Source organism: Leuciscus leuciscus (genome assembly GCF_965113295.1).
Source record: "Leuciscus leuciscus genome assembly, chromosome: 8".
Lineage (NCBI taxonomy): Eukaryota > Metazoa > Chordata > Actinopteri > Cypriniformes > Leuciscidae > Leuciscus > Leuciscus leuciscus.
Genome location: NC_138732.1, coordinates 42249852 through 42262018, shown reverse-complemented (window position 1 = coordinate 42262018; position 12167 = coordinate 42249852). Strand labels below are relative to the sequence as shown.

Here is a 12167-nt window from a genome sequence, read left to right as displayed (position 1 = left end):
TTTAACCCATTGTGCGGCTGTCTGAATCATAATGAAAGTGAACCGAAAGCACTCCACACACACACAGCACAAGAGTCTGACTTATGAACTGATTTCGCAGTCTCTCTGCGGCGTCACACACAACCAAACCAAAGCACAGAGGGTAAGTTATACTGTTTATTTAATAACAGCACATATTTTTCATCTGCATCTTTATTTTCGTGTAACTTTAGTTGTGTTTAGCCGTGTAACAGTAAGCTAACTCTCAGCAGGCTAATGTTTTGTTTACATCCACACCGAGAGCGCGTAACAGCAGCTTTAACAACAGGATACGTGCGGTATGTTTGTGCATTTGCTTTAATGAAATATACTACCATATTGTGTAGTTAAAAAGTTTACATTTAATGTTTATAGTTATTGTAAAAGGCTACTAATATGTAGTTCGTCGATAAATGCATTAGTTTCGGAAGCACTGAACTGTTACAGCATACAAAAAAAAATCTCAATATTAACCTTATTTCTGCCTAAATACCATAGTTACTACAGTATACTCGTGGTAACATTAAGTATTTGCTGCGACTGTCGTCAGTCATTAACCATGGGTTACAGGACATGTTTTCAGACGTGTGTCATCGTAATGCATGCTTGGTAGTAAGTTACCATGAATGTGATTTTTAATCATAAATCATCATGTTATTGTACATAGGCCTATCAGTACTCACATGCTGTTTAGAATCTGAGCCATTTCACTGTATATGAGGCAGATCCCATAATCATAAATGTTTTTACTGTAGTAATAAGAAATGAACTATGGTATGTTGACAATTGTATAATTCTGTAAGAGACACCATCATAATTTAATATCATATACTGACTAGTAAAAATGAAAACAGTGACTGGTTGATAAACTGCTTAGACTAGTCTTTCAAGTCATCTGATTTTCTTTAAATCTCTTCATGCCTTTTTAAAATCATTGAAGCGTAGACTGGCCTATGAACCCGAAAAACTGATTAGGCTACTAGGGGTGTGACGACATGCTTTCTTCAAGAGACAAGATATTGGGTTCACGAGATCGAGACGACACAATATTTTAACTCTATTTTTAAGAAATATTCAATGATGAAATACATGAGTTGAAAAATAGCCTTTTATTCAACTGAAAGTCACAAAATGCAAAAAAATACAGATGCGTTTTGAAAGGTTTTATCTAATCTAGGGCTGTTACTAACGATTATTTTGGTAATTGAGTAATTGGTTGATTATTTTGACGTTTAATCTAGTAAATGGATAATTTTTGTATTAATCCAAGTGAACAATAGCCTTTAAAATTACTTAAAATACATATAATAACAATGAGGCAATAATTGGTTCAAGAGGAAGTAATCATATGGTTTTATTGAACACCACTGTTAAAATACAAAATATAAATATGATCAACTTATGGACATAATGTATTATAACAAATGCCTGCAGATTCTGCTTTATTACACTTTGTTACACTTTACAGCAGATCAAATCATTGTTTAATATTGGTCGAACAACATTTGTTTCAAATGTCCACGTAATCTTAAATATTTAGCCACTTCTTTATGATAGAAATGCTACAGCGAGGGTCTAAACTTTTATTTTGAAATCGTGATTAACAACAGTTTGCATATTTATAAGCATGTTGATATTGAAGCGTCGCGCTTCACTCTGAAAACCCGCAGCGCATATATTGAATTAATTGAATCGCAGTATTTGAGATTTCACAATAGCACTATTTTGGTAACACTTTACAATAAGGTTCATTAGTTAACATTAGTTAATGCATTATCCAGCATGAACTAACAATGAGCAATACATTTGTTACAGTATTTGTTAAAGCTGCCGTCTGCAACATTTTTTTGATCATATTCAGTGAAATTGACACTATAATCCGACAGAACAACATAAATAAGGTGGTTTTAGAAAAAAACCCGAGCTTCTAACTCCACCTGGAGCGTGTTATTTGTTTTGCAAAAATCCAGCGCTCCCGCTTCATCAGGTCCAATCAGCGCAGGGGGGTGTGAGATCTGACTGTCAATCACAGGTCGTGCACACGCCACAGATCCCCCCTCACTCGCGCACGTTAATATCACATGCACACGCCACTCCTGAAGTTCGCCTGGAGATTGCATGAAGCGTGATGGCGGAGAGAAAATCTACTAACAAGCTTCCAATTCCTCGGTTATTGCTATCTATGGATAGATTAGCCAGGGCAGCCTACCTCCGAGTCCATGGTGTTGATAGATGCTGAAGAGACGGACGCGTTCACAGAAAATCAGGTACACACGCACAGTGACGCACTGACGAGCACGACCTCGATGGGAGGGTGCTCGCTGGTAGTGGGGAGGGGCATGAGAGTTGTAAACATTCAACATTTTGGCTAATCGACCCAATCTGCCAGACTTGCCGACGGCAGCTTTAATCGTTGTTAATGTTAGTTAATAAAAATACAGCTGTTCCTTGGTTTGTTCATGTTAGTTCACAGTGCATTAAACTAATGTTAACAAGATTTGAATAAAGTATTAGTAAATGTTGAAATCAACATTAACAAAGATTAATGCTGTAGAAGTGCAGTTCATGCTAACTAATGTAGTTAACTAATGAATCTTATTGTTAAGTGTTACCATGGTTTTTAAATGGTTTTACTGTGTCTCGCTGTGGCTGTGTTTGTGTAACTGGCCCCAGGTGATTATTGTTCATGTTCGCTCTTACATGAAGTGCTCCAGAAGTGAAAGTGAAACGGACAGGAGATCTGCGCGCTCACATGGCGTCCGGCAGGAGTAAGACGAGTCTGCGAGAGGACCTGACGTGCGCCATCTGCTTCGAGCTCTTCAGGGAGCCGGTGATGCTGGGCTGTATGCACCACTTCTGCAGGAGATGCATCGTGTCGTACTGGAAGAGCGTCAGGGGTCCGGCGTCCTGCCCTCAGTGCAGGCAGGAGTTCCCCAACAGGAGCTTTCAGACCAACTACCTAGTGGCCGGTGTGGTGGAGAAGGTCAGGGCCGGCTCCACGCCTGCATCTGTCAAGCTTCTGGAGGTGAGTTTCCTCTCACACTCAGGACTAGGGCTGGGTATCGGTTCGGATGGTCCAATTCGATTCGATTTAATTTCGCGAGCTCTCGATTCGATTTCGATTCCCGATTTGACTCAATGAATATAGTTTTAATACATATCCTATATGTGACCCTGGACCACAAAACCAGTCACATGGGTCAAATTGAGATTTATACATCATCTGAAAGCGTGTGGTGTGTTAGGATAGGATAATATTTGGACGAGATACAACTATTGTAAATCTGGAATCTGAGGGTGCAAAAAAATCGAAACATTGAGAAAATCTCCTCTAAAGTAGTTCATTAATGTTGGCGATTGTGCTGCACTCACTCACACAAATACATGTTTTATATATTTACGGTAGGAAATTGACAAAATATCTTCATGGAACATGATCTTTACTTAATATCCTCATGATTTTTGGCATAAAAGAAAAATCGATAATTTTGACTCATACAATGTATTGTTGGCTATCGCCACAGATACCAGTGCGACTCGAGACTGGTGACGTGATCCAGGGTCACTTATTTATAAAAAAGAACAGTGAACATAAGTTTACAAGTGGTTAATTAATCAAAAGAAATGAAGAGCCACAAACCTGTATATTAAACTCTTTATATTTTAGGTACACTCGGCTACATTAACACAGAACACAACTCTATATTTCAGAAGCATATGATGATTAGACAGGATTTTAATGCAAGAGGAAAAATTTATGCTGGAAACTGGACGAGTGAGAACAGGATCCGGTTACTTTATGTTTAAGATTAAACACAGATATAATCTCCCAGCATGAGTGTAACATGGAGACTGTAAGCCTGTGAACAGAGGAGGAAAACTAACACTGGTTTCTGGGTGATAGATAAATAAATATGGAAAAAAATCGATTTGGCCACAAATTTATTATTATTAAATCGAAAAGTCTATTTTTTTGCCCAGACCTAGTCAGGATAAAGCAAGACTCGTGACCGCCTACATCATGTCCGCATTATATGACAAGTTCTGTATTTTCTTGAAAATGCTCTTCCTTATTTTTGAGAGATAAAGCTCGTGATTGTTTTTTATTGTTTCATAAACCACAAGAATTTAAGTAGTCATGTCACGTGACTAGTGAATCTCCAACACACCATAAGTGGACTGTGTATCATCTGACACTGCTTTGTTCAACTGGCGAAGATTTGCTATAACTGTGTTGGTCACACTTTACAGTAAGGTTCATTAGTTAACATTAGTCAACTACCTCAGTTATCATGAGCTAAGAATGAACAATATTTCAGCATTTATTAATCTTAGTTCATATTCATTTCAACATTTACTAATACGTTATTAAAATCAAAGGTTGTATTTGTTAACATTAGTTAATGCACTGTGAATGAACTGTAATAAACAGCTGGATTTTTATTAACTAACATTAACAAAGATTAATAAATACTGTAACAAATGTATTGCTCATTGTTAGTTCATGTTAGTTAATACATTTACTAATGTTAATTAATGAACCTTAGACTTTTGCCTTATCATGTATGAATGAAAATGTATAAAATTTGTCATACTAAAGAGAACTTACTATAATAGTGATGCTCGAGACTTTATTGGTCATTCAGTGTTTTTATAAAAAAAAGACTGAACAATAATACTAATATGAATCCTGCTAATAACATTCTAAAGCGATTAGGTCTGCCATGCTGTTGTGCTGATGAATATTGAGCACAGTGTCTGTGTTCGCTCACACTGATATGCTGAATAATAAAAACATGGATATAGTGATATGAGTGAGCGCCTGCGAAGAGGCTGAAATATAGATGATAATTATTCCAGAGGAGCTCTGTCATATTAATAGGAAAAAACAAGAAAGATTACCATTGTGCTATCACTTTCTCTTTGTGTGTGTGTGTGTGTGTGTGTGTGAGAGAGAGAGAGAGAGAGAATCCAATCCATTCATATCAGTGGGAATAGTGTGAATAGATGTACACTGCCGTTCAAAAGTTTGGGATCAGTAATATTTGTAATGTTTTTAGGTCATTTTGCTCACCAAGGCTGCATTTATTTGATCAAAAAAAAAAAAAAGATAAAAATAAATAAAATTAAAAACATTATAAAAAATAAGTTATTACAATTTAAAATAACTGTTTTCTATGTGAATATATAGTAAAGTGTAATTGTCATCATCATTACTCCAGTCTTCAGTGTCACATGATCCTTCAGAAATCATTCTTGTTCATCCTAGTGGATGAACTACTGTAATATAAAATAGTAAAAGGTACGCATGATTTTTGGAAACATTCTTTATGAAAAGTACAGTTCTTGTTAATCATATTTATAAAAAAAAATATATATGTTGAGTTCATTGCAAAATATGCATACATATTTAAGTATTTTGAGAGCGGGACTGGATTATGTCATTCGCAGTGCTTTGTGGGAGTGGGCGGAGCTAAAGAGTTCTTTTCAACTCTCTGATTGGTGGAATGTTCTGCACAGCATCATGGGAAATGTAGTTTTTCACCAGGAATCCTGCTGTTAAACACCATTATTTTAAAACTCAGCTGAAATAATGCAGGCTGACGGCTTTAACCGCAGCACACACCGCCGAATAACAACCTCGTGTAACTTAAAGCTGTGTAATTTATCGTCAAAGATCAGTTTCCTTATAGTCCAGTCATTTTATGAAAAAAGGTTTGCAACAAATTGCAACAGAAGCAAACTCAGCTGATTTTATATCCTCAATATGTCCTGAGTAAGGAAAAAAAAAAGCCCCGAAGAATCCCATTAGGGGAAAGTTTTGAAAAAGACCCAAATATAGTCTATTCATACGCATATTCATTCTCTTTCTTACATGAATAGGGTAGCAATTTTAACCTTTAGATATCACCATGAAAATTACTGAGTTGATTACTTACATCAAGACAAACAAAAGTTTTTTGAAACTGTTTGTTAACATGGACAATCTAATTACATATGTGCTTATTTGCATAAATACCACAACAGATCTAATCATTGGGTCTAGCCAGGTGAACATGTCTTGTTGAATCTTTTGACACATAACAGTAAAAGACTAAATGTTAAGGTTAGAATGGATCCCATTTAGGCTACCCATGAGCATTAATACATAGAGGCAGGAAGAAGTACTTTAGAAACCAGCCTTTATTCATTATTATTGCAGAGATGGGGTTTGGGTCTGGGTCCGTGGGACTGTTTCTGGGGATTCACTTTTTATTTTGCCTACCTTTTGTCTTCAGCATTCTCCTTACCATTGTCTCCTGTTCTTCCCTCAGACTCGTCCCCCAGAAACAGTCCCACGGACCCAGACCCAAACCCAATCTCTTAAACATGAATAAAGGCCTCTATGTATTAATGTTCATGGGTAGCCTAAATGGGATCCAATCAGACCTTAACATTAGGTGTTTTACTGTTATGTGTCAACAAGATTCAACAAGACATGTTCACCTGGCTATACCCAATGTTTAGTTCTGTTGTGGTATTTATGCAAATAAGCACATATGTAATTAGATTGTCCATGTTAACAAAACAGTTTAAAAAAAACTTGTAATACATTTTTTGTTTGTCTTGATGTAAGTAATCAACTCAGTAATTTTCATGGTGATATCTAAAGGTAAAACATGTTACCCTATTCACGTGAGATGAAGAATGAATATGCATATGAATAGACTATATTTGGGTATTTTTCGAAACTTTCCCCTGATGGGATTCTTCGGGGCTTTTTTCCCCCTTACTCAGGACATATTGAGGATATAAAATCAGCTGAGTTTGCTTCTGTTCCAATTTGTTCAAGGTTGACCCCCATTTTGGCTTAAAATGACTGGACTAATATGGAGAAAATGAATGGATATTTTACTTCGGGAACCCGATTGTTGCTCTCTATTGTTGACTGTTGATCCTGACTCCCAGTTAGATCAGATAATGCCGTTTTCTTCCCATTTCTCAGTGAATGCTCTGTGTAAGTGCTTCTAATACAGTGTCTGTGTCTCTCTTGTAGAAGCAATTAAAGGAGCGTCTAGAATCGCAGTGCTCCCTGAAAGAGGCCTACGTCTCCATGATCCGTGCAGACAGAGACCAGATGGAGAACATAAGAGTGGGTCTATCTTTAAGAAGAGAAAGATCACAGCGTCGAGCGAACTGGGAATCTCACAGCTCTCCTTTTCTTGCGTTTAGAAAGCGGGAGCCGAGCTGCAGGGCCGAGTGCACGGTGACTTCCAGGCCCTACATCACTTCCTGCGGGTGGAGGAGGAGGCCATGATGGAGGAGCTGAAGCAGGAGATGGAGCAGATGCTGACGGGCCTGGAGGAACATCTGGAGGCCCTACAGGAGGCCATCAGAGACGTGGAGCAGAACATCCACACGCTCCGACACAGCGCCAGCTGCACAGACCAGTCTGTGCTCGTAGAGGTGATTACACTGATGCTTTCCAGCAGATCCATCTGTCAAACAGCTAATATTGGGAAGATTAATGCCATATTTACACCAGGAACCAGAGTGCTGGTGTCAGAATGAGTTATTAGTGAAGTGTAGCTACAGCCCGAGTCTCATGTATATTTCACACAACAGCAGAACTGTAGAGAAATAATGATTAGACAGATGGTTTGCTTTTGCTTGCTGGCTCCTGTGTTTGATTCAGCTAAATAACCTGTTGTGTTCTGTGTCCTTCCTCCACAGCTTCCAGAACTGAATTCTGGGTGAGTAGCAATTAAAAACGGCTTTGTATTTTTACTCGGGCTGGGAGAAAACATTTCTTCTGGGATCTGGGAGAGATCTTTTTCTTTCAGAATCGATATTAATTCAAGTTAAATAGCTTTATTTTTGTCCTTGCTTACAGACGAGGTTGACAGAAGTTAGCCAGTTTCGTTCCTACAGAAGATGAGTCGTTATCTATGAGTGTTTAGTGATGTAATGCGTGAGACTGAACAGCCCTCACGCTGCTCGTATACTGAGAGAGAGATAAGACCGTAGAGCTGCACCATTCATCTTTAAAACACTGTGATCTCCATTCAAACACACACGCGATCTTCTTCAGATTCGTCTGTCTATTAAACCTTTGATAAAATCATATCGCAACATTCAGATCTGTGTTGGCGCTTCACAAACAGTCTTTTCAACCTCATAGTGTCATTATTTCTGTGATGCAATAGTTCAAATCATCATAGAAGTACTTGGATACAAGTTTAAAGTTCAAATACACACACTGAAGTCTACGATAGCGGTCAAAATAGAGTCAATCAGCTTTTTATAGAAACTTGGTGGCGACAAGTGACTGTTAAAAATGTATTTGTTATAGAATCATTTATTCAAGAGAATTTATTCGGCACCCAATTATCGTGATAGTATGGAATCGGGAGATGGGTGTATCGTCCCAGCCCTACTGTTACCACTGTTTATAAACAATAATAATAATATAATAAATTAATAATAATAATCATGTTCCTTGTATAATGTCTAATTCAATTTGATTCAAGGAATGCTAGTCGCTGCCAATACTAGTAAAATGTCACTGTTCTCTGTACCAATTTTATAGGAAAAACTATTGAAATTATTTAAAATAAAAAAGATTACATTTAGGGAGTTAATTATAAATAATCATAATAATAATTTTAATTAAACTCTCTGGTGTTTTGAATGGTATATAGTGCATTAGTTACGGCACTGGTTCCGGAAGTATTTTTCCCAGTCATTTCTCCCATAGGGATTTAAAAAAAAAGCCTTTGTTAAAGCGTTATAAGCCATGAACGTACTGGCCCATGATGCTCTGCGAACAGAATAATCAAATTAAAAATGATCGAGAAATTTAAATCTACTCATTTACAAATGTGGATGATATATAAAAACAATATATTTTAGGTTTGTTGAAAAAATATGCGTTTTGAGAGCATAGAGATCCACTCGATTATTTCTTTCGCATTGCATTATGAGAGTGGGCGGAGCTTAAGAGCTCTTTAGGTACATTTTTCTGTACAGCATCATGGGAAATGTAGTTTTTCCACCATCATTTATCTTTAATTTTTTTATGATATGAAATAATGCAGGTTGATGGCTTCAACAAAAGCAAAAACTGACATTAAAGGTGCGTAAGTTATCGTTAAAAATCAGTTTCCCTATGGAGAAAATGAATGGAGATTTTACTTCTGGAACCGGACTGTTGCTCTCTACCGAGAGGATTCTGTCTATCTCAAACACCTCTGATTGGTCAGCGCGTTCACACTCACAACACACATGTCTGTGATTGGTTACAATGCTCAACGCTTCACAACACTGTAAATAGGGCACTGAGCTGACTTGAGAACATGTGGCTTATGTCACATCTTCCTATTTTTTATAAATATGTTTCATTGATTTTCACTTTTTCTTTTATACAAACACACAAAAAATGACAATATGATAATATAACAACAATAAAAAATTAAAAAGAAGAAGTACATTTCAGGTCACATAAAGGGGAAGAAAATGTGCATATTAGATTTCACTGTATATGTTTATATATATATATATATAAGTCAGGATAAAAGGGCTAGCGATAATAACATACAGACATTAAATAATTCTGTAGGTGCAACTAACACAATCAACCAGGACACACACAAGCCAATCCTACGTTAATCCTCCCGCAAGATGGAGGCAATGTCACCATCAACATATACCAGAAAAGGTTTCCAAATGTTATGAAATACTACACTCTTATCATGTAATATACAAGTCAGGTAGTCCAGTGACACATCTTCAAGAATAGTCCGACGCCACATCTTAATAGAGGGGGCGCTGTCCGAGATCCATTGTAGAAGTGTATATTCTGGCACAGAAAATACGATTGAAAAGTCTTATGTTGTACTTATCCCAGTAGGTAAACACTGGATCTGGAACCTGAGAAACACCAAGTATTTTATAATCTAAGATGACCTTCTGTGTGTTTTTAAGATGTTAACTGCTCTTGTGTTTATTATGAACCCCCTGATGACTCCAGATCGCCTCTGCAAGAGCTGCATATCAACCTGAACACGTTCAGGAGCAAACGCATCGCTCCTCTTCAGTACACTATGTGGCGAAAAATGTTTCATCATCTGAATCCAGGTAAGCTGTGTCTGTTATACTTTATCCACCACACATCATATACTTAATAAGCAGTGATACGTGATATTTGTTATTTTAGAGAAGTGTAGGAATAGCTGGAGGGAGTCATTACCCGCTGTAACAGATGGTGTTATTGCCATATAGTGACAGTACATTAAATGTATGAGCAGCAAAGGCGTCGGTGACTCTTTCAGCAGCCTTCACAGCTTTTTAGTTTACAGAAAAATGTAGGGTTACACCCTTATCAGGAAATGATGAAAAACTGTGGTCGTCTGACTGACTGTTCTACTGATTTCCGTGCGTTTTCCTGTCTGTCAGAGTTTGAAAACTTACAGATCAGTGTTAAAAAAACACTTTAATGTTATATTTCATAGCATATCTTTATAGCACAAATCTATATACAGATTCCACTATGATTCTGGTTCATTTCATGAAAGGAAAGTTTGGTTTTGAGGCTTTTAGTCAATATCTGTGAGGCAAATGATATGCTAGTGTACTCTTAAAAGTGGTAAAGTACTGTAAAATGTACTGTTTTTTCAATCTCTAAATTACACTGAAATATTCATGGTTGTCTTGTCAATGATATGACTAGCAAAAGAAAGTTGCAAATCATGGTTCACGATTGATATAAACTAAATGTTATTAAAAAGGCACAAGCACATTGATATGTCCCCATTCATTATGTGGCTCAAGTCTTTGAGTTATTTATTATTCCTGACAGGAACGAGTTGGGCATGATGACTGATGTAATGACTTGTGGTTCAGTGAATAAGTGAAGAAACACTACAGCCAGTTCATCGAGTGTGTGGTTAGACTGCTAAAAGCAACAGTAAATCTAGTACATAATCAAGTGAATAAAAATTCAACCATTTTAACATTGTTCAAAACACATATTCAGTGACTAATACAATCTTTGTCATGGAATACACTTAGTATTTTAAAGTCCCCCTGTAGTCAATCACTGTATCCCTTAAAACTCATCTTTGATCACCAAAATTACATATTTAAAAGTTTTTTCCTCGAAAAAAATGTCTTCATGACTTAAAATATCTTGACTGTAACGCGACACCCTAGCCTCATTTAGTATGCACGGTTCTATGAATATGCAAATGAGCCCCGCCTCCACTCGCTCAACTGTAAACGCTACAATGCTGGTTTAATTCAGCCATATATGTTTGATCCAGAAACAAGAAGAAGAGGAAGAGTCAGTCATACCTGGAGCTCGTCTACGAGTCCATGTATCAGGATGGTGATGCGTTTTATGTATCGCTCTCTACAACATCAGACACATAACAGTAATTGATAAGATCCTGATATGATATGAAATAGCTTTTGCTTGACTACGTTATCAAACAGCTAATAATGTGTTGCTAATGTCACACTAACCATGTTCCCGTTGGCCATCTCAGAGTCAGCTGCCTTCTAACAATCATCAGAAACGCTTTGAACAACTCAGAACGTCACTGGAGAAAGGCATATTGTTCATCATTGGACATGATTTTTCATATCAACAGAAAAATATACTGGTATAACTGCTAGTTCGCTGTTAATGATATGCGAAAGCCTGCCCATCTGGTGACGTGATTGGTCACATGTTTGTGACTGCAGGAAACGGGCGTGTTTGAGACTGTCTTTGGTTCACTGCAGTTTTAAGGAGAAAACACTCAGCAATGCTGTCGACTTATGAATTTACACATGGTTTGTCTTAAAGCATATTAAACACACACATAAACAACATTAAACGCTGGATTTTCACCACAGGGAGACTTTAACAATCAAGATCTGAGTGAATTATCTATTGTTGCTTTCAATATGGCTTTTAAAGTTGTATTGTCATAACCACACAAGTGCCTGAGATTATCAGCAAGCTGTTAGGACAAAAGCACTGATCAACATGGGAAAGATTGCTTTTGTTTGGACCCAGTGTGAGATTAATTTGTTCGGCGTGTGTTTTGTGTTGCGTTCACAACTCGCCGGAAACATCGTTTTCTCGCATGAGCAGGAGAACGTGGCCAATCAGGAACCATTGACGG

General features: G+C 37.2%; 1 protein-coding gene across 1 annotated transcript in view; it reads left to right on the top strand.

Annotated features, from left to right (window-relative positions):
* trim105 (tripartite motif containing 105) overlaps positions 1–12167 on the top strand; it is a 16618-nt gene continuing 4451 nt past the window's right edge. Inside the window, exons 1-6 of the mRNA XM_082178378.1 lie at positions 1–142; positions 2725–3043; positions 7055–7150; positions 7231–7464; positions 7732–7751; positions 10028–10134. Of these exons, the coding sequence (XP_082034504.1) occupies positions 2771–3043; positions 7055–7150; positions 7231–7464; positions 7732–7751; positions 10028–10134 (730 nt within the window). The 5' untranslated portion in view covers positions 1–142; positions 2725–2770. The remainder of the gene's footprint in view (positions 143–2724; positions 3044–7054; positions 7151–7230; positions 7465–7731; positions 7752–10027; positions 10135–12167) is intronic.